This window comes from Gobius niger, assembly GCF_951799975.1.
Source record: "Gobius niger genome assembly, chromosome: 19".
Classification (NCBI taxonomy): Eukaryota; Metazoa; Chordata; class Actinopteri; order Gobiiformes; family Gobiidae; genus Gobius; species Gobius niger.
The window spans coordinates 17,906,305-17,934,221 of record NC_136870.1 but is presented as its reverse complement, the minus strand read 5'-3'; the positions used below and the strand labels follow the sequence as shown (position 1 = coordinate 17,934,221).

Sequence of the window (27,917 nt, the reverse complement as noted above, 5' to 3'; positions counted from 1 at the left end):
CAAAATATTCTAAATATGAATTATTATGCAAAAAATTTGTGTCCCACAACATGCATGTATAGAAATATGTAACCCTGTTACCCTAACATTTTTTTTAGCATAGTAGAAGAATAAAACATGAGTCACATGACACAAAAAAACTGACATTAAACACTTTTCCAACAGCATGGCTACAGCAAAGGTATGTCCTCTGCTCTATTTTTCATATTTTTGTAACTTTGTTGGCCTTGTTTGAATGTCTCACTCTGCCTCATGCAACCCTGTTACACATTTTTTATAAGACAAATGCATTAATTCTTTTTATTCACACATTTACTTAAGCTCTTGGTCAGTAGTAACAGCTAGCTAAAAAGCTAGTTTTTATTCCTGAGAAAAAGCTAACATTAGCACAAATTTGCACCTCTGTTACTTTTCTCATGAATGGTGGGAACAGGGTTGTACCAAATATATCAAATAACATGTAAAAAGTACAATAGAACTTTGATATCTGAGCTGAACCAATAAAGCTTTGTATATTTTAATACCTATTGTTGATGAATACATAACATAAAACAGACAATGAACATTTTCAACATTTTTGAAGTCAAAATGCCCTCCAATTCTGGAATGATCTTCCACAGTCAGTGTTTCTGCTGCTTTGATGGAGCTGAGCGTAGCATAAATTATATCGTGTCCACAACTATATCAGAAAATTATATCGCAACAACGATATGCGATCTGATATGGCTCACCCCTTGTATTATACTATATCAATTGTGAACCAGCAGGCCAGTTGGAAAGCTCCTGTTTACTCCTTGAAAGTTGTAAAATGTGTTTATAAACTCATCCCTTGGTATATTAAAAATGAAAACAATAATCATGGGCTTTTGAGTTGTATGAAACATGCTGTATAGATTATACGGCTAAATTTGATACATTAACTCTCGGCTTTCTGTGTAGTCCAACAAGTCGACCCATCACGCAGACATTGTGCGGTTCCCTCCTTTCCGCATGACCTGCTAATCTCACTCACTTCATTTCTCCTGCTTATCCTCATCGGATTCATTCACATTTTGCTTCTTCTTCCGATTGTTCTCCGCTTTCACCAGCGCCCCGATCACCGCCAGCAGGACGGTGGTGGTGATGATCAGAACAGAGGCCGTTTCTGCCATGCACAACTGACTGTCCAGAGAGGCCAGAGTGCTCCCTGCCTGGTGAGGGGGCGCGTGGCAGATTATGTCCTGATAATCCACAACATGCAAATGCCTTACGTGATGGATCTTGCTAAAAACACGCTGCAACTCGCAATCGCATGTCCAAGGATTTGAGGACAATTGCACATGGGTATTAGCCGTCCGCAGCTCCAAAAAGGTCTTAAATCGAATGTGGGCAAGTTGATTTCCGTGCAAACTTAGCAGGGTTAAGCTTCTCAGTGGGGTGAAAGCTTCAGTCTTTATCACAGAGATGTTGTTGTGTCCGAGATGCAGGATTTGGAGGCTTTGCTGTCTACTCCACAAGTCATTTTGGAGAGTGTTTAACTTGTTCCCTTCGAGGTTGAGGTACGTGAGCCGGGACAGGCAGTAGAACAATCGGACGTCCAGAGACATGAGCTGGTTGTGGCTGAGGTCAAGCTTGCGAAGGTTTTCCAGGTCGTCCAGAGAGGAGGGGTCCAGGAGGCGCAGGAGGTTGTGGTCCAGGCGCAGTTCTTGGAGCGAAAACAGCCTTTGAGAGAAGTCTGATGGGAGGATTTTGAGATGGTTGTGACCGAGGTCCAGCCGTTCCAGAAACTCCAGTGATGAGAGAGACTGGAAGACACAATTAGAGTTATTTAATTTAGTGGCTATTGGAAACGTATGAGAACTGTCCCTAAATGTTTGATCATGAGATTTCAAACAAGGGCCAGTGACATGTCTCTTATAACGTATGCATGTAAGTTAATCAGAATACTGAAACTGAATTGTTTAATTTTCAATTACCATTTATCATTAAAGGTGCATTATGCAACTTCTTAGCAAAAAATGAAGTTGATATTTGTGCATATTTGACCTTGTAGTGACCAAGCGGCTGTATGAATGGTGCCTTTGCTTTCCATCATGGTGGTCTTTAGGACGCTCCAGGATCAATTGTTTTGTAGTTTTTCTGGTGAGGCGCCATGCTGACCATTCATACAGCCGCTTATTCACTACAAGGTCAAATACGCACAAATATCTACTTTTTTTTCCACATATAAAGTTGCAGAATGCATTTTTAAGCCTGAAAAACTTGGACCAGCTCTGGCGCCAGGCCAGGGAGAATAACTAAGGGCCCCCAAAGATCCACCCCAATGAAAAAGGTCAGGACACGCCCCTGCATCGAGTATAACACAGGTGTAATATATAACAACCTTATATTTATAGTTAAAAATAACACATAAAGCCACACCGTGTTTTAACCCAATAAATATACATTTGTTTTATGACTGATATTTTGCATCCATCCATCCATTTTCTTTGCTTTATCTGGGGCCAGGTCGCGGAGATGCCCAGACTTCCGGATCCATGCACACCTCCTGGGGGGACCCCGAGGCGACACCAGGCCAGCTCCACACAGGTATTTTCATCACTGAAAAACACCTCATGAATGTAGAAACAAACATGTGCTTTTGCTGTGAGCGGCTCAGGTCTCCTAAGACATGACTGTAACTTTACTCAGAGTGGGTACTTATCCAGCTCGTCTCCCTGGAGATGTCAACTAAAGTCTTTGAGACTTTGAGATTTAAAGGAACAGGCCACCGTTTTTCCATACTGAGATATGCTCTTACCTGAGCTTAGACGGGTTGATACGTACCTGTCTGGTCTTTGTGTGTGCCCGTGGAAGAGCGTGGTTGCGTTTAACTTCACCCCGTTTGGAGCTATAGGAATATACTGGGAGAGGCCAAATGCTAATGCTACGGGTGGTACCTCAGGGAATCGCTGCTCACCCACCGGAACTGTGTTAAATAGGAAGTTCGGTGTTTCCCCACCGGTGCCAGTTTCCGTGGGATTCGATGCACAGGTACAGCCATTTTAACTGTTTTAAATGTAAGTTGATTAAAGTAGGCTATTTTGTAACTCTGTGATTTGTATTTTTGTTTATACAGTAACATTGTCTCCTGCTGTCCTTGTAGTTTTTTGTTTCTTTTTAGTTAGTCCGTCCTGCATTCGTAGCCTGTGCTTGGGAGTTCACTCTGTGAGGGCGGACTAACTAGTTTTTTATATTTTTCAATATCTTTGTTTGTTTTGTCTCAGGTAACTTCCCTCAAAAAAACCTGCCTACTGCAGTCAGACTTAGTTGATCCAATCGGGTGTGGTGTTGTGTTTACATTGCAGTGTTTTGCTGTGCGCGTGCGGTGCCTTTTCAATATATTGCATGTTGTTGGGTTTGCGGGGTTGTCCACTTTACACATGTTTAGAGTTCATTTGGATCATAAGCTCTCTGCTGGTCAGTGCCGTAAAATGAGCTGTTGTCCCGTTATTTAATCCTGTAAGAATGAATAACATAAACTTTTCTTCTGCCCCTGCTCGTTCATATCTCAGCACTATAACACTAACAACATATAGGTCTTTTTGCGTGACTGAGGGCACACAGTTCTTCCATGTATGATCTTACCTGAGCTTAGTTGATATGCACCTGTCTGGTCTTTGTGCTTGCCCGCGGAAGAGCGTGGTAGCTTCCAAGAGGCCAAATGCTAACAACATCTTTGGTCGATTTGCGCGACTGAGGGCACGCACAAAGACTAGACAGGTACGCATCAACTCCTCTGAGCTCAGGCAAGAATATATCTCAGTATGTAAAAACGGTGGCTTGTTCCTTTAAATAGTTAACTGTGTTGAACTGGCTATTAGGAGCATGCTTTGTACTGATGGAAACAGTGTAGTCCGTAATGTTACGCAGTGTGCCTTTAAATATGAATGCGGTCCAAGCACTAGGATTTCAACTAAATATGCAGAAAACTCAATATTTGGGATTTTTTTAAAGAGCTCTTTAACCACCTCAAATATAACGGGGCAAAGTGGATGAGTCAGTAATGGCATGTGTATTGCCCAAGGACACAATCTCAACATTCACTCAAGAAGGATTTGATTTGTAACTGTCATGTTTTTTTTGTCTTTTTCCCAGCTCTATCCATCTTTAAAATGCACATTAAGTTGTAGAAAACAAAAGCTATTTTAGAAGCACTTTACAGCTCAGTCAGTAGGTTAACATGTCAATAGCATTCCTAAAAGTGTAATAACATTGTAATTATGATCACATAGAAATACACAAAGTACATTTATTTTGTGTTCATGTTTTTATCATTACCTAAGACTATAAATGACCAGGAAACGTGGCTATTATTCTCTCTGCAATAATTTAGAAGGTTGTAAAATTCATTATGCCTTGAGTTTTACCCTTCATTCATATTATTACTGTGCTGTTGTGGAAAGTGCACCCAGTATTTCAGATATTCGGTCTCATTCTCTGTCATACCTGTGGCTGCAGACTCTGGATGCTGTTGTTTGAAATGAGGAGAATCTTCAGTGACCACAGTCCTTTGAAGGAGCTGCTGTGCACTCGGCTCATCCTGTTCCCGCTGAGGTCCAGGAGCCAGGTCCCATGGGGTACTCCGGACGGGACCCTGGTCAGCTCCCGCGACTGACAATCCACCAAACCAGACGACTCATAGCACAAGCAGTGACTCGGGCACGGCTTAGTCCCCACCGACAAGTGTCCCAGGACGAGCAGGAGAGCGAGCGCGCCGTTCATTGTGTGGAGAGGAGACTACGTCCTTAACTGCTACTGCAACCAGCTGCGCCGCCGAGTTTTATATAAGGGATTGAATATTTCTGATTAGAGAGGGATTACGGGCTTAAAATGACCAACGCGGAAAAAAAATGACCTTATCTGTGGGAACGGATCTTTGGAAACTGCCCAAAACATGGATTAACATCTGCTGCTGTATATGGATCTGTTCTGCAGCACTGTTAAAATAGAAGGGCTGGTCATTTGCATTAGATTATATAACTGTGTGCATAGATTTAGCTGGTCAACATGTTGGTCCAATACATAGTGCATTTCTAACACATTTTCTGTGATACTGCAGTAGTCTGGAGTAAAAGACTATAGTTAAGGTTCAAACCATCAATATGTCGAATTATACAAAATTCTAACAGTACACAACACTAAGTGAAGCTGAGCTGACCTGAGCTGTACCAAAAGTCAAACAGAATTAAAAAATAAAGTAGTCGCACTCATGTCTCAACTCAATGAACTAAATGTCACCTTGGACGCAGCTTTGGAGAAACCAGAGGCTTAAGGCATTTAAATAATGAATGCGAGAGCCATAGCGTCGATGCCCTGTAATTACAAGGGAACATCACAATGAAGCTGCCAACCGCACAATCCCTCGATTAAGAAACCAGAACACAGTTACACAAGAACTGGTCGGACACTTCAGGTCAACGAAAACATTTAGGCAACAAACATAAATGCAGTTGTCAAGATTCATTTCAAAATACAAAGTAAAAATTTAAATAAAGACGGAAATAAAAAATGTCTGCAAAACTTATAAATGCCCCACAATAAGTCGTTGAAATTACAGCATTACAGTCAGAATTTTTGTTACTTTTATTTTAGAAAATGTCCTTTAAAGTGTGGCGTTTCAAGTCACGTTTTGTTTTTTAAAATACAGAAAATACAGACAGTAGAACATGGATACAGCAAAAAAAGGAAACGATGACAGAAAATAAAGCTAACAAGCCTTTCTGACTGCTCTAGTTTTCTCTTTTTGAAATGGACCTGAAGGCAAAGGAAGGAGGGCGAAAAAGAAAAAGGCGTCAGGGAGAGGGAGGAGAAGGGCAGATGAGACAAGTTAGTCAAGGAAACTATGGTGGCTTTATGGTTCATGTTTAAATTATTCTTTATAAAGTCTAATTTAAGATTTTAATCCTCTTTCTTTTTTGTCTTTTTTTCATTTATTGGTATTTTGATCTTCAGGATCCAGGGCCCTCAGCGCTCCTCCTTGTGGTCTCGGACTGAGGACAAGGAATGCCGACTTCGTCTGGCAGTGGGAACAGAACCGCCACGCCGCCTTCTCGGCCGCGCCACACTGCCAACTCAAGAAGATAAAGTGGAGTCCTTCTGTGTTTGCTGTGCTTGTGAACGTTGCATGGACTTCTGACTTTCCAAGTCTCTAAAATGTTTCTCAACCTGTGGACAGAGAGGACAAGCAGAGAAACAAATGGTTAGCCCAATGCAGGAGACTGGTCATTTTGCTAAAGACAAAACTCCTCTTTAAAATCATTCTACCTTTTCCCCCCTTTTATCTAGATTTTTCATTAAAAAGGACAGGGCAGCATGAAAGGGAGTGAGGAGCAGCTAGATTACATTCAGCAAATTCTTGGAGCTGGCAGGCACTTTGCAGACTAAACCACAATGGTAATGTGCAGCACACCAATAAATAGGCATGATCATTCAGATAATAACTAGTGTGTAAAAGTGATCATGAGACACCATTCAGAAACCTGAAGAGTAATGTCTTAGAGTTATATTCCACTTTGATGAACAACAAGTCTCATTATGAATGCATTTTTACTGATTCTGTCCTGTTGCGTTTCTAAAGTATAACTCTGCAATCACACATTAACTATGGACGATTAACAGCTCCACACAAGTATTCAAGTCAAGGGTCATGTAAAAATGTTCCTGATCCTTTGTGTTTCAGAAATGTTGTAGGAGGTTGAACTTTCTGAATTTTCCATTTTGAGTGATTGTGAAAATATGTCAAGAAAAACATCACATTTACAGAACGACACAAAAAGTAATGGGGTTGTACTTACTATTTTGCGTACATGACTTAAAGCGCTTCCCTCTTTGCCCTTGCAGTTCTCGACCTGGTAAGGCGGTGAGATTACGACGTCGTCCATCACAATAATGTTCTTCTCCTGCCATTTACAGTCTTTGATGCTGAGGGGAAGAGTAAACATCGCGTAAGCACAATTAAAACAGCAGTCACACGGTTTTAACTCTTATACAAACGTGCCTTATGCAACTTCTAATGCACAAAGCTTTAAGTTTAGGGTAGCATGAGATCGATAAATTGAACGTTACAGTCAAAATGAGGAGGGAAAACGTTATGCACTAAAAGTGTTTGAGTAGTTGGTGGTGATGGTCTGACGGGTCGATGACGAAGATTGTCACTCCGCCTCGCTGCCATTAGTTTATCCCAAGGCAGCTTTAGAATATAAACTTTGATCATTCTAATGTAAAAAATAAAAATAAAATCAACATCCTCCAACATGCCTAAAGCAGTGATTTGAAAGTTACTTACGTTTTGTGAATCGTCTGGAATAGCTGTTGACCCTCCACAGAAACCCCAGCGCTGATTGCATAGGCTTGGGACAGCTTGTCCTCCTTTTCCGTCCGTGCTCGATTGGCAAGCTGCAAAGGGAACAGCAAATAGTTGAGCATAAATTAACTCCTTGAACAAACAAATGAGACAAGAGCTTTTTCTCATTCTCAATCAACAAGAACCTGGATCGTATATTGTTTATTTGGATTCCCCAAGAGGCACCTGATCTTCCTGAAGTGTATTTTACACACACATCTACACCATTATAGATATATTAAATTAACATTTTATATAGAAAACGTCTCTAAAAACTTATTACATTATAGTGTCAAAATATTTGATCCGGTAGATAATATTTTGACAGAAATTGGGACCTGACTTTTTTGCTTGAGGGAACATTTTCAACGTTTAATAAAACAGAAACAGCATTGCATTTTGTTTTCTGAACGTCTGAAAAAGTATTGGATATGTTTACAGGGGAAACTATCGGCCGCTATAGGTTGACATATTTTGGACAAGTCATTGTCACTTATGGCATAGTTATCTGTGATTGATACAGCGTGTCAAGGTCGCGACTATAATTGTTGCCCACAGGTCCCATACTATGACCCCAAGTACATCGTCACCGAGAAGGCCATGTGACTATATGACCTAAAGAAAAGTGAGAACATGCAAACACAGAATCACCACACCGGGCCAGGGTCCAACCCAGGACCATCTTGTTAAAAGCACTAATCACTGCTCCACTGTGCCACCAACTAAATCTTAAAATGAACAAGAAAAGTTTTCTTAAAATCTCAAACAAAATCTAAAGAGCTGTTGAAAGTGAATTTTGGCTACTAGTTAATCATGTAGTAAATCCTATACGTGATGTGCCAAAAACAAAAGAGTAGTCACAGCTCAAAGGAAATGACTAATTCAACTCAACTGTGTTTTTAGTTTCATTATTACGTATACCTTTGTTGAGTTTGATCTAATAAAAGAGATGCTTGATGTGGTTATGGAAAATTCATCATTTAAGGCACAAATCCCAATAAAGCTGAGACAAGGGAGTAGGAAGTTAGCCCAATATTGATGTCCAGTGTCCACTGCACTTACCTTGCTAACATTCAGTGATGCTAGTGGAGGAGGAGTCTCAGCGCGGTCATTTATTATGTCCACATCAGATACATAGGCTAAGTTGATCAGGATGACGTCGTTGAGGTTTGGCTTACCGCTGGAGGAAGCACATTCTTTGGGAAAATCAGGTCAAGGTGCAATAGTTTTATGTGGTACAACAACAACAAATATCACAGGGCGTTTTATTACCCTTGAAAATTACCCTTTCAGACAGTTCAGTATAGAGGAGACATTGGCACAGGGCAGTACCAGTCACAGCAGTAGATTTGAATGGGAATGCTCACACCCGGGGAAGAATCAAGCACCGACAGTGCATAATTTAGAAGATATGGTACAATTTTCAACTGACAAATATTTGTCACAATTTCTGTTTGGCCACACAGTGGTTTACACAAAATGGATGGCCTAATGTGTGTCAGTGTTACAAGCAGCACATCCTGTCAAACTAGACTGTATGACTCCAGTTTAGAGCCGGTTCATTGCATCAGACAACGTTAACCATCTCCATCCTAAAGCAAAATGCCAATAATCTGTTACTAAGAACTGCAAGCAAATAAAACATGCTCTCATGGATGAAATGGTCAATCAGGTGTCAAAATTAAAATATTTGTCAAATAGCCAAAATGTTATATATTATAGCAAATCATTTGGTCATCCGTGGTAAAACACACGAGTACCCTGCATGCGACCATAATGTCATATCCAACACACCCACCCACTCACTCATTCATTCATTGACTGAAGCATTTCTATCAAGCTAACGGGTGTGTAACAGCTCGAGATGCTCATGTAGCATGGAAGCATTACCACGGTAATTAAATACATATTAACATACATCAAATCTAAATATGAATAGTACTAATGCTAACAATGAATGATCTTGAATGCCCGATTCATTAAAAAAAATCCCGGGATTTGGGGCGGTGGGAGACGACGCCTGGCCACTGAAGCTACCGAAACTTAGCACATTAGCCGAGCTAGCAGCAACTTGGTTGTAGTGTGGACAGCTAATCGGCGTTCATTCATCTTTAGCTGATAGCAAAACAGCTAACATCCCGTGAACTCCACTCCAAGCTTTGTTTGAGACACATGCACACACGCGGTTTGGACAAGAGGAGGGAGAAATGTCAAGGGGGTCACCCGCTAGCTGCGATTTGTGCCTGTTGAGAACACCCAGCCATGATGCCTTACTGGGATCAGTTGCCAGATAGTGATCCATGTTGAGGTCTGGCAATACAATGAGCTGATTCAAAACACATGCACTCCCTAGCACATCATGCGCGCTGGTGAAATGATCCCACGACTTTCCCAACGCAAAGAATAAACTTGGGATGTATTACTCACAATTTTAAGACTAAAAATATTATAAAAGGACAAAGATATCCAACTCTGCTGCCACCAATTACGCCTGCGCGGACCACTATTTGACACACACTCGGTTACCCTACAGGCCCTTGCAGCCAGGCAGGCCAGCGAGCCATCTGCAGCTCCAAAGAACAAAGGATACTCAGAGTTAACATCTTGGACTGGTAGTCAAACGCGACGACTTCTCCATGAAGTCGTTGACCCAGGCAGGTGAGGCAAGAGACATGGCTCCCGACGCTGAAATACTCCCCCGGTCCAGGAGCCGCCATCTTCTCCGCCAGGAAACCGGAGCGCCTGCCTTACGTAAAGCAACGCGATGGCGTACTCAACTGAAGCTGGGCGTGTCGACGTACGAGAGGCTCGCTAAAATCTAGGCATTTCGGTCCGAGTGGCGGAGGTTGCCATGGCTACTTTGGCGTTCTTAGGTAATATTTCATAGATTTCATCGGTAATAGCTGTCATTTTGTTGATTTTACTGATAATAATAATACAGTTTGTGGATTTTATTGTCAAACGGGTTCAGAATGGGAGCAGGTTTAGGGGAAAGGACTGAGATATGGTGAAGTAAATGAAGATATTTTTTTGTGAAAGGGTGATTGCATATTCACATTATAACGCTGATTGTTATGTATTCACCTACGCCATTTCTTCTAATTACTGTGATTATTTCTGTCCTTCAAACTGTAGTAAACTGTACGGTAGTTATTTCGTTGCCAGGTTGTCCCATGATCCAAGTTTGACCGCAGTTTAACCGCTGATATTGCTCCCTCTACTGGACAACGCCCGGTACTACAGAGCGGGATCTTTACGTTCCTCCCATCCTCCTTTCATCAGCTCCAACGTGACCGGGCTGTAGAAATGGAGACTCTTTATACCCACGGCGTGCGGATGGCAGAAAGTCTTCAGCAGGGGACGAAGAGTTATGAGGAGTTCTGGCTTGTGGTCACACATCTCGGAGATCCAAAGGCTGCTTTCCTGTTGGTCTTCCCTTTCACATATTTTGTGAGCAAACGAGCGGGAATAGCAGTGATTTGGGCGGCAGCGATTTCGGAGTGGCTCAACTTGGTGTTAAAATGGTAAGGACTGGAGATGTAGTCACTTGTGTTATTTGTCAGCTTCTCAAAAATATGCTTTTACACCTCATTTTGACCGAAGTTTTTGTAAACGTTACCACTTCCGGGAGATGCTCATCTTGTCCCATCCGTGTGAAACAGAGGCTATGTGGAACCATTGTATTTAATCAAAGCAAAATCCAAATCTCTCCAAAGTGAACGTACGTGTTTTTCTTTCTGATTATTACCCTCATTCCTTATTTCAAATTTAACCTTCATCTAAAAAAAAAAAAAAAAAAAAAAAAAAAAAAAGACCAGTAGCTCATGGATCTCAAGTTTCCACATAGCCTACCATATTGATTAGGTTTGTGGCCATGGTTTTATGTTTTGTTGTGCGATCATTTTTTTGTCCAGGGTGCTGTTTGGACAAAGACCTTATTGGTGGATAGGTGAAACAGGCGTCTCAGCAAAAGTCCACCAGTTCGCCTCCACCTGTGAGACTGGGCCAGGTGAGAGGACTACCAACCATTCTGTTTTTTACTCTGTGTACATCTATAATTAATATTTTTCTGCTTCTCAGGCAGTCCATCAGGGCACGCAATGGTCACTGCTGCAGTCTGGTGGGTTGTGGTTTCCTCTGTGAGCAGAGCCATTAAATCCAAGACTAACAGGTAAGTTAGCTTTGTCTTGGGTATTTTAATACACCTATTCTTTATTACAGCAGTGTAATATTATATTCATCATGTCTGATAATTGTACCATCTTTTCTGGTTTACAGTGCTCTCATTGCCGCTGTCCCCTACCTGTTCTATGTGGCGTTGCTTGTTGCAGTCGGACTCTCCAGGATTTATATCCTTGCTCATTTTCCTCATCAGGTGGTTGCTGGCAGTATCACAGGTTAGAGTGCATGTTTAACTCATACATGCTATAAGTTATAATGAGATTCATTAGCAATGCGTTAATTGTTCAGGTTTGATCCTCGGGGTTGTTCTGGGTCAGAGAGTTCCAGAAGGTCGCTCCCTGCTGTTTTTCTGCAAACTCAGCTTTGGCCTTTTGCTCGGCACCATCCTGTTTCATGTTGCACTACAGCAGATCGGCGTAGACTTCTCCTGGTGAGTATTCAATGGGAAAAGTCAGACATTTATTTGTTTATTTCATTCATCTCCATTCCACAGGTCTATTCCTGTGGCAAAGAAGTGGTGCAGTCGTGCTGAGTGGATCAGACTGGACACCACTCCCTTCTCTTCGTTGACCAGAGACTGCGGGGCTCTTCTCGGTTTGGGCCTGACCCAGCACTGGAGACCCAGGGGGTGGCCTTTGCCTCTGGGATGCAGAGCGTTGTCTTTGGCCATTTCTTCCATGGGACTGTACCATGTAAACCGCCTTCCGTTGCCAATCAGGCCCCAATCGCTTTTCTATTGTCTACTCTTTCTCAAATTTGTCATTGTGCCTCAGCTGGTAATGGTCCTGGTGCCTGGTCTCATCCACTTTGTAACAAACAAAAAGAAGGATTAGAGGCAACAAGTTCCAAAAATGTTTCCAATCAGTTAATAACACATTTCCAAAGTTACTGATTTATTAAATACAGTATATGCTTGTTCTCTTTTTAAGCAGTGGGTATAATTATTTTCAGTTTTGTCAAGTACTGTCATCAAAATTCACATGGTACATTTGTTTGTGAAATTATCTGTGAAGCACTGACACTTTGTTCTCTGATGTTTACTTTCTTGGATGAATTTACATTTTTGCACTATACTATACCATATTGTTTCTGGTTATTGCAGTTTATATTGATGATCCATTTGTTTCAAGTTCTACAGTGTCGAAATGACAATGAAAATAGAGCCATCTATTCTGTACATAGAGGCATTTAGTTTGAAAAAACACTGCAACGTTATGCTGTTTTTAATGTTGATGCTGGAAAAGTGGATATTTTACTTACTGTTTTTTTATGTTATGAAATGTTATTCTGATGCATAAAGTCTGTATTTTATTATTTAAGAAATTAATAAAATGCACATGCACAGTGTGTTTCAGTTGGTAACCATTTATAAATGTTATTTTTTTCCAATACATATGTTTGACTGTACAGATTACAATCAGTTATCATGAGATAAAAACACATTCTTTTTATTGTTTTTAATTAAACTTTTAGTCACAGCGATCTGAAAGCTCACATTTACAGACAAGAGAACTCTGCTCAGCAAGCAAACACATGAAAATAAAATAACCTTTCGCTTTTGTTTGGTGCGGCGGGAGCTAAAATGATGAGGACAGTTCGGGGGTTGCAGTCTCCTTATTGTGTTCCCGTTCCTTAACATTGTGTCACTCTGGCGTCAGGACACACGGCTGGGTCTCTGTTAGAGCTCATGGAAAGAATATAACATGCACCGGACTATTTACAGCAAACTAATATACACAGACAGCGCAAAACCATACACCCTCAAACATCCTCAAATGAGAAGTCTCCTTTAAAACAAGTATGGTACATTTTAAACCTTCATCTCTTTAAAGATATATTGGCTATATCTTTCTTTATAGCTCGTAAATCTGATTAATAATAGAAGGCAATTACAAGAAGAAGATACCTCTTTTTAGATTCTCTATCAGACAACCAAAATATAGAGTTACAGACACACAGTCCATAACTTTTCCACATATACAAATCTTTTACATTATAGTGCTGCTTGTTCTAACACCCATACTCCAATATACATATGGATAAAGTCAGTATTATAATTTTGCAGTAGGATATTCGTAACCCAGTGGATTAGACGACTGATTTGACAATATTTCAAATGTGGAGTACTAATAATGCTTCTCTTTACATACCCGAACCAAAGCCACTATGTACAACTTGTGCTAGAAAGTCTATACATCGTCACCCGAATAAAAACATTGCTCTTCATGTTGTCATTCATTACTGCTGCTTAGTAAATCATATAGTGTCTATGATAGTCAAGTGTCGGGTTGGACTGACCGACCACACATCCGCATTCTCCAACAATCATAACAACAAAGTAAGTAAAATACATAAAGTGCACCCTTAGTTATAAACTTAACAGGCCGTATAGTGCAGAAGTTAATGAAATTATTGTGTAAAAATGAAAATACAATTAAGGGGGAGGGAGAATAACAGTGGTAATGTATGCATTTGCTTGCTTTATTCTCTGAATACTATCCATAATACCCTTCACTACCTTATTCTGTATATTATATGAAAACATACAGTGGCTCTATTTGCTAGGAGAGGGACAAAGGCAAACTTTGAGGGCCGAGTGCCACATGAGAAAATCACATAATTCTTCAATCTTTACCTAAAAGATTCTGATTCTTAAGCTGCAAATATTGCACTTCCCTTTCCCTTTCTAAACATATTTTCACCAGACCACCGCAGTAGTATTTATCATTTAAATAGTTCAAGATGGCAGCCACGTCTGGTTCACTTCACACTAAGGCATGAGGCTCATAATACAGTAATGAAGAGAAAATACAGCAGATCGCTTAAATCAATTAATAAAGTAATATTATCAAACTGTAACCAAAATTTAAAACAAGGCTGGACGAATATATTATTATGAGTTCACACTCTATAATAGTTTGTTATGTAAAAATATTTCCTTGCCATACACACGACAACAAAAGCTTTTTGACACAATGGAGGTAATAATGTCATTATCAAAGTTGGTCGTTGTCCCTTGTTCTTTGACATTGCTTAATTCAGTTTCACTTTCTCATCTGACAAACTGTGGGACGTCAAGGCTGGATTAACAGAATACATTTCAAATGCAAACTATGTTTATCCTATGTTTATATACAGTATATAACTTAATTATAAATATGGTCATCCTCTCCAAGTACTAAGTTGTAGAGCCATTTGTATTTTCAGAGCAATGTACACTATTGAACATAGAATATTGTATTACATAGAATAGGGCCAACTAGCAACCTTGTTTAAGAGCACACTTTGAAAGAAGAGTAGAGTGATACATAGTCCACAAATAGAGTCAAATGATTAGTACTTTTGAAGTCCATTTTGCTGTGTTCAAGATGATGTGGTTGTTGAAAGAACATCATAGATGGGTATGCACATGCATTCTTTTCATTCTAAATAGAATCCTAAACGTTTCGTTCTATGGGTGTCAAATCAAATAAAACCAAAACAGACTTGCCACTGATTTGGCTCTGTTGCTATGCTGGAATGTCATCTGCATACCCTCTATAGGACCCTCTTGTATCTGTATCGTGTGTAGAACCTGAAATACTCGCGGCTGTAATTTCGTGTTGTCTTTTTTGTGAATGTCCCAAGTGTGCGCCCGCTGCAAGGTTAACTGTGTCCTCATTAGAAGTCTTTGTTCATTCACGTCACATACTGCGTTTGTCCTCACACTCGGAGCCCAGTCAAACCCACCATTCATCGACAGCGTCACACATTCGACTCCACAAATGGTCTCTTTGGTTTGATGGGGGAGGTGGGGCCTTGGGAGCGGGAGTCGCGGGAGAGTTGGCGGTACATGTTGTCCTGGTAGGCTTGTGCCACGGGCAGTGTCCTTGCCACTTTCACATCGGGGTATGTGGGCACCTGACTGACCCGCTCCAAAATGTCCCCTCCGCCGCGGGAGCCATTGGCCAGCTTCCCCAGAGAGGGGGGCTGTGTCTGGTAGTAGTCCTCCTCCAATAGGTGTCCATTTTGGGCGTTGTTGGTCTTGTTGTAGTAGGCTATGTTGCCCAGAGAGGCAGGGGGGCTATAGGTGGAGCCCTGTTGGACCAGCTGTCCCGGAGAAGTGGGGCTGATGGCAGAGTCCATGGAGGTCATGGGCCGTGTTCGCGAGGGCTGGTGCAGGTACTGCTGAGCCCGCGCTGTCTTGTCTATGATGCCCATGAAGGGAGTGTTTCTGGAGCGCGTGGTCTCGCCCGGGTACAGTCCCCCGCCTTGTGAGGGGGAGATGGGGGAGAGGTCATCACAGGAGCGCTCGTATGAGGCCTGCAGAGGAATCTCCATCTGCTGGATAGAAGACGAGGGCCTGAAGCCTGGGGCCAGATTAGAGGTGGAGCCAGTGATATTGTTGGTGGAGGGAGAGAAGCGCAGTCCCACACTCTGGGAGTGGATGAGGGGCCTGGGGGTGGGCATCTTCATCTCTGTGGTGTTGGCACTGACGGGCCGTCGCACCATGTGAGGGATCTCAGGGGAGCCCAGCTGGCAAGGGGGCATGGCATTGGCGCGCTCCAGCACATGCTCAGAGACAGGGTAGTAAGCAGCGGACTGGCTGCGACTGATCTGAGGAGTCTGGCTATAGCGAATGCCCCCCGGACCACCGCTGCTGGCGCGGTAGGCAGAGGAGGGGCGCTGGGGCAGCTCGTCCTTCAATAGGCCTGACTCCATGACCCCTCCTCGGCCGCCGTGCTGACAGAGGGCCCCTGAGCTGAGGCTCGCCTGGACCTGTGGCATGGAGCGCCCGTCCACAGACGTCTGGTACACCAGATCTACAGACGCCTGGTAGCGGGTGCTCATGGGGTGGGCCCCGTAGCTGCTGTTGCCCATGACACTGGGCTGGTTGGTGCGGACGATTTGAGCGATAGAGGGCTGCAGACGTAGGCCCTGTGCCTGGTGGTGCTGGGAGGACAGAGAGGGTTGAGAGGTGAGCTGGAATGAACGTTGACTGCTCATTTTGGCCAGCGGAGACTTGGGTCGTCCTGGGAGCTGCTCCGTTTGGAAGCGTACAGGGGAGCCTGATTGAGACCTGTACATGCACACACTCTCCAGGGGAGGACTGGCCCGGTACTGAGCCGCCCGGCGCAGAGGCGAGGGAGGGGGGCTTTGGTCCATGCCTCCAGGGGGAGGACTGTAACGGTATGATGCCTGGTGTACTGGGGACGTTTGAGGCGGGCTATGTCTGTAGTGGTTCTGATGAGTGGGGGACAGAGATGGGGATGTGGGCTGGTAGGACCCTCGTGTAGGGGAGGACATGGAGGAAGATGTAGGGTGGTACTCATAGGGCTGGCCCATAGGGGAGCCCCCTGTCAGATAGATCTGGTCTGGGTGTGTGGGGGATAGTGGGGGGCTCTGGATGATGGGCAGACTGGAAGACAGACTGGTAAGACCATCTGGAGGGGGGAGTCCCAGAGACATAGCCTCAAGCTCCTGCTCCAGATAGTCTTCATCCTCAAATAGGTCCTGAACGGGCTCCATGTCATCCAGCCGTGGCTCAGGCGGTGGAGGGAGAGGCATGGAGAGGGACAGCGACTCTTCATCCTCAGGTGGCGGGGTGGGAGGAGGCGAGGGCGGGGGTTCCAGGTCCAGGTCCTGCGGCTGCTCTCCCTGGGTCAGATCTCTGAACTCCTCCTCCACTCTCTGCAACAGCCGCAGGATCTCGCGGTTGTTTGGGCACAGCCCTATGGCTTCATTCAGGTCCTCCAAAGCCTCAGGAAATTGTCTATGGAACAAAATGTAAATCATATTAGCACAGTAGGTCAAGGACAAAACTTTCACCTTAAAATTTAGGCTCTAACATGATAAGATAAGCCTTTGTGATGGAGAGATTGGGAGGGTACCTGCTGCTACGCTTGGCACGTGCCCTGGCGTAGTATGCTTCATATGATTTTGGTTTTAGCTCAAGTGCCTTCGTAGCAAATTCCTCAGCCATCCCAAAGTCCTGCAAAAATAAAAACAATTTAGAGTTAAGAAATAGCCCTGGTATGAGAATTTGCAGTGTTATTTAGAACTTATCAGGAACGACTTACGTTCATTTTCCTTCGACATCGGGACAGGTTGAGAAAAAGTGACACTTTGAGTTCCCTGAATGTCTTGAGGTCCTCACTGAAGCCTTCGCGTGGAAACTTTTTGAGAGCATATTGATAACGCTGTGCCGCCTCCTTTACCTTCCCCTTCTGTAGAACAAGAAAACATCAAAATGAAATTATGCCTTACATCACTTGCTGTTCTTGTGTTCATTTGGGAAATCATTTAATCAAATTGCAGTTAGAGGCATTTGCTAAGTCTTACATCCCACTTTGTTTTTTGTTTATAGTTGATAACTCTTTCACTGTAAGATTTTATTGATCCACAAGCTGTACTGTTGGACGGGGCAGAGCGGCGGTAAAGGGAATGACGGGCTGAGAGATGCCTCCTAAAGGGAACTGACCATTTTAAGACAGCTCACTGTAAACCTTTTTGCTACACTGAAAAGGCCCTATTTGCTCTTTACAGATTTGGTATTATAATATCTATTGTATGCAAAGCTTCAAAGCCGGCTTTACCTTGTAAAAGCTGTCCCCCTCTTCAATGAGTTTGCTGAGTAGGATGATCATGATGTCGGGTTTGGAGGTGGCCATGGCCCATGTGGCTGGACCTGGCAACATAAAGGGGAGAGGGCAGAGAGAAGGGAGAGAATGAATGAAGCCCGTTATAAAATAAAAATAGACGCTAAAGGAGGAAGGGGCGACTATGAGGTACACTACACACACACACACGTACACACACACATAGTAACTACAGGGATGTATCGACAGCTGATGGGGGGATGGAGGGATACGACAGGCAACCCACTGTAAAGAAAGAGATTACACGAGATTACAAGTCTCTTCTGACACCTGGAATACATGGTCAATGCTATGGGAAATCAGGCTTCGGCTAAAAAGTGCTAGCATGTTCTTTTTGAATGAACTGATATGAATTCAAATAGATAGAGATACGTGAATGCTTGCAAGTACTTTTTAGCCCAAGTATTGAGGTATAAAATTGTATTCGTCGCTTGTGTAAATGTACAGTCAAGAATGAAGAAGAGAAAAACAAATGAAAAACAGGGGACAAGAGGTAGTTCAGTGTTTTGAGTTCTATCAGGCACTTATTGATAGTTGATAGCCCAGATATGAAGCACAGAGACAAAAAGTAATACTCAATTGCACAACTGTATTAGGGCCAACTGAAAAATTGTCAGTTAAAGAAATATTAGGATGGTAGTTGAGTCGAAGGTATTGATTTGAGATCAGTCTTTCTGGCATGTTTCACGGCAGCGTCAGAGTAACACAGTGTATTGCAAAAAAATGTCTAAAAATCCAAACGTTTTGTGATTGATTAAAACATGGCCAGGAGCGTTGATACAGCAGTTCAGGCTGACGCAGCTGACTGTGGAGGTCAACGTTTAACCCCCAAGTGAACCAGTTTGGCTTTACCCAAATCTAAAAGCTTCTTGACAAAAATTAGACAAAAACGAGGATGAAAATGCAACAAAAAAAGCAATGGGGAAAAAAATGTCAAAAAAGTGATGTCAACGCAGCAGCGACGCGAGGCAAAAGATCATTTGAGATGAGTTTTGTAGGTCTTAGCTTTCAAATGAGGCGTTACTCTGACCTACAGGCTGTGACCTTATGGATTTAGGTAAAGCCGAACTGGAGAAAAGGCACTCGGTTAAGAGGTTAAACACAAGAAGACCCCATGACAGCATGCTCCATTGCTAAGGATGTTGCAATACAGCCCAGTTTATTCCAGTCTTCTTTGAGATTCAAATGTAATTTCAATTCTTTTGTGATGAATTCCTCAGCGTTTGACCAACTATCTATAAATACCTCATAAAGCCCAACAAAAAACAAAAAAAACCTGCCCTTTTATCAATGATCACTACGGCAAAAACCAAAATACAGTAGTAACGTCACACATAAACACAGTACATTACACATTGATATACACATAAACACGGCACACAAAGACTAAACAAAAGAGAAGCAAGCAGGGGAGGACGTCAGGCGAGAAAATGCTCTTGTAATCGGAGGAGAGAGAGATGCCGCTGACTGGCCTAAGACTGACATTGAGAAAACGTCTTGAAGATGAAAGATGCGCAGCCCACAGTGGCTCATCACCTCAGTCTGTGGTCAAAAGTAATGGCAAAGTTACAAAACGCATGCAATTTCCAACCGGATCACTATGGCAACGCAGGGAGGTGCTACTGAGGGCCCTCCCATCATGCAGTTGGGGGGTAGTGGTGGTGGAGGTGGTGGTGGTGGGGGTGTTGGCAAACTTCCATTCAACGTCATCACGGCCTGTGCACGGAGGCCTGGCATGCTATTAAGTCAACTCTTAAGTATCTACCTCTAGGGCAATCCCGCCTCTGTCAGTGCTAATACCTGGCTTGTGTTTTTGTAAATTATTTGGCATTTTTTCACTCGGGTTTTGGGGGCAGTAGCTAAGCTGGCTTGCTGACACTTAGGACGACAACACAGACAACACAGAGAGAGGAGATAGATCTGTCAAAATGCCTGGTGGGGTGAGTAGTCGACAGCCTTGGCTTTACCTCGGGGGCGACTGGGCAGCGTCTGACATCCTGAAGCCGCGGAGGACGAGGAGAAGCGGAGGGAAGGGGTGGGGGGGGTGGGGGGATAGATAGAGCAAGGTGTTTATGAACCAAAAAAGAGGGAGAGAGGTGTTCCAAAGAGAAGTGGGTGGGCATGAGAGCAGGGGCGGCCATATTTACCGAGGGATGTGGGAGGAGTGTGCGTAAGAGCGGAGGAGGAGAAAGAATGAGAGAGGGAGGAAAAAAAAAAAGAGCGGTGACGTTTTTTTTTTTGTGTGTGTGTGGTGGAGGAGAGAAGTGAGAGAGAGGAACACAAAAAAAAAAAAAGCAGCGGTGAGAAGAAGCGCAGAGGTAAGTGCCCAAAGTGCAAAGGAAATTAATTAAGTAAAAAATTAAACGGCCCAAGCTGCTAAGAACAACCTGTCTCCGAGCAATGAAGAGGAAAGGATGAGCTCCGACAGAGAGAGGAAGAGAGAGAGAAAGAACACAAAAGCAACAGTAGTACAATAAAAACATTGAGCCAGAAATAGAGGAGAAGCAGCGCAGTGCAACAGGGGGCGGATGACACACGCTAAAGCTACATGGAGACACCAGGCTGAATCCATGGCTTTCCGCAGTAAAATGCAGTCAACATTTTACTGTTTTGGAGCCTGGCACCTTGTAGAACATTTCTGTCATTTCAGAATGATAATGGGACAATTTTGGCATTAAAAACGTGTATTGGGGAAAGAGTTCAAGTGATTGATTTGAATTAAGCATATACAGTATTTCTACATTGGGACTAGCATTAGGAGTACACAGAACAGTACAGGGCCAACAAGGCTAAGTTCAGACTGCAGGTCTTGATGCTTAAATAGGATTTTATATCCCCAGTTTTCGATTTTTCTAATTAAAGGGATATTTCATGATTTTGACATAGGGCCTCATTTCCTATCCAGGAGATTTTTTAATTCATGCTTTCCTCGTATTTGAAGAGCTTAGTGGTGCTAGGCTAGTGCTAGGCTAGCGCATGTCTATGGTAACAAGTAGCCTGTACTAAAAACCTCTTCAAAATCATTGGGTCGTGCTCCAAATGTTGCCATATCTAAGTTGTAGAAAGTTCCTTTGTGAATTCCACATGTAGTAATGCCGGTGTAACGTCGAGATGCACTTCTTTGTCAAGCTGCACTGACAGAATCAGTGCGCATGTGCACATGTCTTTGTTTCTCATTAAAAAGGAGTTATTAACAGCTGGTAAACTTTGTCTTGCATAATATTACGTAACTAAAGAGCAGACGACTTTTTCCTTAGCAACTTTTATTACATTGAAACGGTCATGCTTCGTGATATTGACAAAATTTGTACTTTCTTTTGTTTTTAAAGCCTATATTTTCAACCGACCGAGATTTTTAAAAGCAAATTATTTTTTTATATTAGTTATTTGCTGAAAAAGCGCTGATGGCTGAATGTAAAATGACTCCATAGTTCTGCACATGCGCAGCAACGAGAAGTAGTGCAACTCGACAAGCCGTCTGTTTCGATTGTACACCGGCCGCAGGTAAACATACTACAATAGATCCGATAACCTAGCAGATCACTCCGCCGTGCCGTAGCTACAACCAGGAAGCTGATGCTGCTCAAATATAACTTCTTTTAAATGCAAATATTCAGTCAACACAGACATTTATATCGGTTGTCTGGTGTTATAAGTGATTTGCCTCAGGTGCACTGTGCTTGGGTCAGACTGTTTTTAATGCAGGCTACTAGTTACCATAGACATGCACTAGCCTAGCACTAGACTAGCACTAACCTAGCGCCACTAAACTCTTCCAATATAAGGACTGCATGAATTAAAAATATACATCTCCAGAAACTCGGGATAACCAGGAAATGAGGCCCTATGAAATATCCCTTTAATAGTGATTTGTGTGGTCTACTGTCTGCATGGAATACGTCTTGAATATGTTTCGCAAGCACAGAAAAGGGCACAGTGTCACACACAGCAAGCTGTGTTTGCAGAAAAATAGTGGTCAGTTCAGGAAAACATATTTTGATATGTCCAGGAGCTTCTATGCTAGAGAGAAGAACTGCTAAACTAACACAAACATTACCTGCTTTCTAGGGTAGCAGCTTTTATACATAAATGGAAAAAGGATGTTTTGTAGTGCATGAACTGCATTTTACTTCCTAATTAAGCGCAGCCTTCACCATTAGTTCATTACAGCTATTCAAATTGCAGCCTAAAATGTGAAAATACAAGGTTTTGGACTGACAGCAGTGAAAAATTACTCCCTCTCAGCTTCTTTGATGCAAAATGAGGCATTTTCATCATCACTGTCGTCATTCATTGTCTTCCATGCAGCTCATGCTCGAACTTCCCGCACTTGACCTTTTCGGGCCGCGCCGCACGATCCCATTTCCATGATAGCTCAATACTCAAGAGGCAAGTAACCTTTCATTGTGATACGAGAGCCCGCGTTTAGAAGGAGGGTCATAATTGGGGCGCAGCTTGGAGAGGGTCTTTTGTCTCTCTTACCGATCTTGGCTCCTTTCTTGAGCAGCGCGACCACCACCGACGTGTTCCTGCAGCCCACCGCCCTGTCCAGAGGCCGCATCCCGCTGTAGTCAACGTGCTCGATCATGGCACCGTGGTCCACCAAGAACTGAACCTGACGGGACAATCGGTCAGAATGAGAATAGTTTAAAACGAGAAAATAAGAACTCATGTATGTAAATAAAGTAATAAAGATTGTCTCATACCACATCAGAGTCACCATAAAAGGCCGCTAAGTCAAGAGGTGTTCGTCCGTTCTTGTCTGCGTGGTCTGTGGGCGATCCACTCTCAACCAGGCATCTCACCACTGGCAAATGGCCTTTTAAACAGGCCCAGCTCAGAGCAGTGAGACCCTCTTTATCCATCAGAGGCAAAGACGCTCCTGTGGGGAAAAGAAAAGACAGTACTGTGAGAATACATCAAATACATCTACATTCTACAACATACTGTTTCTTAGCTTTAGTCCTGTAGGTAATTAGCCATCGTTTAAACATCTGAATCCCCACCTGATCTGAGCATATTTTTTCTTTTTCCAGTTTGGCTTTACCGAAATCCAAAAGCTACTTGAAAAAAGTGCCAAAATAGAGACAAAAACATAAGAAAAACATGGCAAAAATGCGCCAAAAAAAAATGACAAGAAAAGTGACAAAGACATTTCATAAACGCAGTGACAACACAGCAAATAAGCTACCATCAGTTTTGTTGGTCTTAGCTTTCAAATGAGGCGTTACACTGGCCGAGAGGCTGTTAGATTTGGGTAAAGCCGAATTGAAGAAAATGCACTCGGTTAACGTAGGGGTTAAGAGGTTAAGAAATGCCCCACTTTTCCCATAGTTGCTGGGATAGGTTTCGCTTCAGTCACCCGTAAAAATTAAATGAGCAATAAATATAGGTGTGTGGTGCTATTAACGACCTTCATTTGTAAAGCAATGCGGAGAAAAACTTTCTAATCGCACACACAGGAGAGATAACCCTTAAAATCGCGTTCTTTAAATTCATTCCACAGCAACAGAGTCACCGACGGGAGAAACATTTCCTTCTATATTTAGCTCAGTTTACCTTGTGCTAATAGAAATTCCACAGTGCCCAGATGTCCCTCGGAGGCGGCCATCATTAGTGGAGTCCGACCCTGTTTATCTGCCTGGTTTACATCCGCTCCGTGCGTCAGTAACAAGTCCACGATCTAACACACACGGGTATTTCAGAGCAATTAAAAACAGTACATTTTATGTTGTGTGTTAATATGTTTCATTATCTGTCTACTTCCTGAAATGGATCATTTAACCAATCGATGCCCCCCTTTGCTAGCCTTCTATTGTAATTTGCACTTTGTGGTTGTGTTTTTTTGGGTATTTCAGTTCAAATTCTGGATGTTGACTTTTATAATGGCCTTGAAGCTTGGAATTCAAGCTCAATCTCAGTGTAGTGAAAGGAATAGGCCACCGTTTTTCCATACTGAGATATGTTCTTACCTGAGCTTAAACAAGTTGACGCGTAACTGTCTGGTCTTTACGCGTGCGCTCAGTCACGTACAAAGACCAAAGATGTTTTAGCATTTTGCATTTAGCCTCTCCTCTCCTCTATGGGGCCAAACAGGGTGAAGTTAAAAGCGACCAAGCTCTGCCATGTTTTCTCTATTTAAATACGGTCACATGAGTAGTTCCACGATCCACGTACAGTTACACAAGATTAAATTGAAGTGGATAAAAAGGGGAACTATATTGCAAGGCGTAATAACACCTTAGGAGCACTTGGACGTCCGCACAGAAAATTCTATAGGAGTGAAGATATTACTGCGCGGACGTCAAAGTGCTCCTAAGGTGTTATTACGCCTTACAATATAGTTCCCCTTTTTATCTGATAAACATAGTGAAATGAGGAAAACCTGGAAGAGCTTGGTCGCTTCTAACTTCACCTCATTTGACCCCATACAGGAGAGGAGGAGAGGCGAGAATGCTAACAACATCTTCGGTCTTTGTGCGTGACTGAGCGCACACGTAAAGACCAGACAGGTACGCATCAACTCGTCTACGCTCAGGTAAGAACATATCTCAGTAAGGTAAAACGGTGGCCTGTTCCTTTGAAGAAAAGCATTTAACACGAGGTGAAAGTGCGTTTGAGGAATGTGCCTGACCTGCCAGTGTCCCTGCCGCACAGCACTGAACAATGGCACAATGCCTCTTCTATTGGGTTGGGCCACAGCTGCTCCCTGCTCCAATAAAAGTCTGCAGACGTCCAGTTTGCCCCTTCCCGACGCCGCCGTTAGAGCTGAAGGCACAGATAAACCAAGATTATGAGATGAAGGTCTGCCATTCTAACATTGCACAGAACAAAGATACCCAAATACGGCTCACATTTGTGCAGGTAGAAAATTGCTAAATGTAAGCAAATTAGTTTGACAAAGGAGACACTTGCAATACACAGACATGCTCAGCTTCCCATTATATGTACCGCTGGTTCTGATTGCAAGTTTGTAAGGCTGCATAGAAGTGCTCATATGTTCAATGTGATGCCTCATTTAAACAGACAGCTACAAAAGCGCAATGGCCTTAATTGGAATACTGTGAACTGTGAGCAGAAGAAGGTCCCAAGAGGATGACTGTGCACTCTGACTCTTCATTGTAAGGAAATAAGCTGTGATTTGCCGAGCCTGCACTTACAAATGTAAAATGTCCTCCCTGTGGGTGATGTGGAGCGTAATGCATTTTCACTTGACCTCTCTGGTAAAACTGGGCCCTCAAATCACCTTCCTGAACCGCTCTCTGTCAAAACAATAACCTGCAGATGACTGAACACGAGTCCACTCTCGCATTCGCAACAAGATGTGGGAATACGGGGCTGCCACGAGACGCCGTAGCTTCAGGACACAATGCATTACGTTTCACACCTCTGTGCAATCACTCTGGTCGTTTCGAAGCGCCCAGGAGCATTGTCACTAACCCCCCCCTCCTATCCCCCCGTGAGTTTCTCTGCTCCAATGACACCACTGCACTGCCATCAGCATCTGACGCAGCAGTGAGGAGCGATCTCCCATCTCCGCACTGCAGCTCTGCCTCACAGCGCAAAGGAAACCGCACACGAATCATTCATTCACTGTTTGAAACTGGGTGCTGCAATATATGGCAAGTTTATTGTTATTGGAATAGCAGAAGGTGCAATATCCTGAGAGACACTGACATTGTCAAAATGTCAGTCTGGAGCTTTAAATCAAAACATGTTATGACCAAATAAACTTCATCCATATACTGTGATGTTGTGACTATGAAAACTGGAAAACATAAAGGAGAAAGGCTGTGTGTCTGTATGTGTAAGTCACTTGTGCAACTTCTGAAGACTGAGTGATGTAAGATGAATATCTAAAGTTGCAAAACTCCAGCCTCTTTATCTAGAACAACCATATCATTGTATTTTATACTGAGACAGTCAGTCTGGCACTTCTCCTTAGAGATTTTCATCAGTCACATTATCTCTGGATCAATCCTTAGGTAGCCAGGTTAGCTAAGCTTCAGCTCTTGGAAGATTTTGATGAGAAAATATCAATTCATGCCAAGGTATTTCAATGCATTATTATTATTTTTTTTTGCAATTTCCATGATGCCAGTGATGTTGTGCTTGAGCTTGCAGTTTGATACAGGCATAAATCTTATGAACGGCATTGAGAAGCAATCACGAGTCCAATTGAAACCAGGCCTTGGTTCACTTTCTCCAAGAGAGACCGCCAAACGAAAAGCGCTATTCTTTATCATAGTACAGTGCGTGGAGCGGGGTGTCGGTCTGGGGCAACCGTTTCACAGTCTCAAAAAAACCATCGCTACATAATGCACGTCTTTAACACCGCAGTAATAGCCTCAATGTTCTGTTGCAGCATCAAACAGATCAGTGCATTTCTAAGAAGGAGCTAAATTTCAGGCTCAAAACATCAAAGGCATCTATCTGGAAGCCAGAGGGGGTGAGATTTTCATGTCAATATGAACAATTAAACATTCAAAGAGAGTATTCATAGTTTAAATAGGTTTTATCGGGCATAAAGCTTTAAACAAATCCTCACCAGTTTCTCCCCACAGAGTGTCGAAGTTATTGATCTGAGCGCGCTCCACCTCCTCCTCGTCTTTCTCAGGCAGATCCAGCAGGTAAGACACAATCTGAGCAGGGAAACAATACAGGCACCAGCTTCATTAAAATATATGAAATATAATCATCCAAAGCAATATAACAGTTAACAGTGGCATTTTTGTCCAACCTTAAAATGCTGCCATAAAACAAGTATACAATTAAGAATCATGTATTAAATCTACTACTGAAGTATCTATCTAGTAATTTTTCACCCTTTGCACAAGTATTTCCACAAAAATTATTTATCAAAGCCACCAGAAGTTTTAATCAACATGTTTGGGATAAAATGGGCTGAATTAGGTTTCAACGAGGTTAGAAAAGATCAAAACCAGGCTTTTTTCCACCTCACCTTTCATTAGATTAGTCAAAAAGCCACATTAGCGTGAGAAAAGGCAGCCCCCAAACCATAGGTGGAAAAAAAGAATAGATAAAATTTGTGTGAAAACAGTTTAAAACTGAATAAAGAACCAAAAAAGAATCAATCCAACGGTTACCAATACTAAATGCTGACTAAATGAGACTGCAGTTGTTCAGTGCATTATGGCAGGGAAGGAGAATAGCAAGCATACTGGAGTGAGATGCAGAAGTGTGAGCTGAAATGCAGATGGAAAACAGATTTATGAATGTTGTCAAGAAATTATTTGATGCGAGAGAAGGTGATTCATGGGGTTAGATGGAGCAGAGTCGAGACACTGACGCCAACAAAACTTGCAGTCAATAAAAAGGCTGACATTCTAATGATTTATCCACATGAGCCGGCGCTGTACCTCGGTGTAGCCCATACTGGCAGCAGCGATCAGAGCTTGCTGGACGGCGTGGCTCTTGCTGAAGCTGGCCTGCGGTTGGGCCTGAGGAGACTGTTGCTGGGACCCCATGCTCCAGTCGCACTGAATCAGGTACTTGACCACCTCCATGTGTCCTCTCAGCGCCGCATGCACCAAAGCACACTGCCCGTTTTTATCCAAGTGATCCACCTGTTTAGCACACAAGAACAAGGACGCAATGCAGGATATGATTAGCGATATTGTCCGCAGCTGAAACCAGATTTGGAAAGCCATGTTTGATCGCAGAATCTATTCTTATCCCTAATCAATTGTGACAACATTAGATGCTGGTGAGGG

At 42.9% G+C, this 27,917-nt stretch overlaps 4 protein-coding genes across 16 annotated transcripts in view; 1 reads left to right on the top strand and 3 right to left on the bottom strand.

Moving 5' to 3' along the window:
- Window positions 1-984: 984 nt before the first annotated feature.
- Window positions 985-4,743, bottom strand: LOC306978357 (uncharacterized protein; the record flags this gene model as incomplete). Its single annotated transcript, XM_079576880.1, has 2 exons — window positions 985-1,784; window positions 4,468-4,743. 2 exons carry the CDS (start codon window positions 4,741-4,743, stop codon window positions 1,014-1,016), a joined length of 1,047 nt encoding a protein of 348 aa, XP_079433006.1. The 3' UTR covers window positions 985-1,013.
- Window positions 4,744-5,600: 857 nt separating this feature from the next.
- lsm12b (LSM12 homolog b) lies at window positions 5,601-10,130 on the bottom strand. Its single transcript, XM_079577297.1, has 5 exons — window positions 9,954-10,130; window positions 8,426-8,559; window positions 7,307-7,416; window positions 6,816-6,942; window positions 5,601-6,186 (listed from the first exon to the last, which is right to left on the bottom strand). Exons 1-5 carry the CDS (start codon window positions 10,078-10,080, stop codon window positions 6,094-6,096), a joined length of 591 nt encoding a protein of 196 aa, XP_079433423.1. The 5' UTR covers window positions 10,081-10,130; the 3' UTR covers window positions 5,601-6,093.
- A 26-nt stretch (window positions 10,131-10,156) lies between these two features.
- Window positions 10,157-14,286, top strand: g6pc3 (glucose-6-phosphatase catalytic subunit 3). Of its 2 annotated transcripts, none has more exons than XM_079577260.1 (7): window positions 10,157-10,236; window positions 10,529-10,887; window positions 11,278-11,372; window positions 11,444-11,534; window positions 11,642-11,760; window positions 11,834-11,975; window positions 12,039-14,286. In XM_079577260.1, the coding sequence occupies exons 2-7, from the start codon at window positions 10,670-10,672 to the stop codon at window positions 12,376-12,378; spliced, it is 1,005 nt and encodes a 334-aa protein (XP_079433386.1). In that variant the 5' UTR covers window positions 10,157-10,236; window positions 10,529-10,669; the 3' UTR covers window positions 12,379-14,286. The 2 variants fall into 2 exon arrangements, with proteins under 2 accessions (XP_079433386.1, XP_079433387.1); XM_079577261.1 differs by having other exon boundaries at window positions 10,192-10,236; window positions 10,646-10,887.
- tanc2b (tetratricopeptide repeat, ankyrin repeat and coiled-coil containing 2b) overlaps window positions 12,992-27,917 on the bottom strand; it is a 201,369-nt gene continuing 186,443 nt past the window's right edge. For 6 of the 12 annotated variants that reach the window (XM_079577070.1, XM_079577071.1, XM_079577075.1 and 3 more), the window contains 11 exons: window positions 27,564-27,770; window positions 26,732-26,825; window positions 24,818-24,951; window positions 23,743-23,866; window positions 22,890-23,065; window positions 22,666-22,798; window positions 20,151-20,180; window positions 18,121-18,212; window positions 17,605-17,751; window positions 17,416-17,516; window positions 14,437-17,297 (listed from right to left, as the gene is read on the bottom strand). In XM_079577070.1, coding sequence (XP_079433196.1) covers window positions 15,290-17,297; window positions 17,416-17,516; window positions 17,605-17,751; window positions 18,121-18,212; window positions 20,151-20,180; window positions 22,666-22,798; window positions 22,890-23,065; window positions 23,743-23,866; window positions 24,818-24,951; window positions 26,732-26,825; window positions 27,564-27,770 — 3,246 coding nt within the window. In that variant the 3' untranslated portion in view covers window positions 14,437-15,289. Of the gene's footprint in view, window positions 17,298-17,415; window positions 17,517-17,604; window positions 17,752-18,120; window positions 18,213-20,150; window positions 20,181-22,665; window positions 22,799-22,889; window positions 23,066-23,742; window positions 23,867-24,817; window positions 24,952-26,731; window positions 26,826-27,563; window positions 27,771-27,917 lie in introns of all 12 variants that reach the window. The other 6 variants (XM_079577074.1, XM_079577072.1, XM_079577076.1 and 3 more) reach the window with 2 other exon arrangements.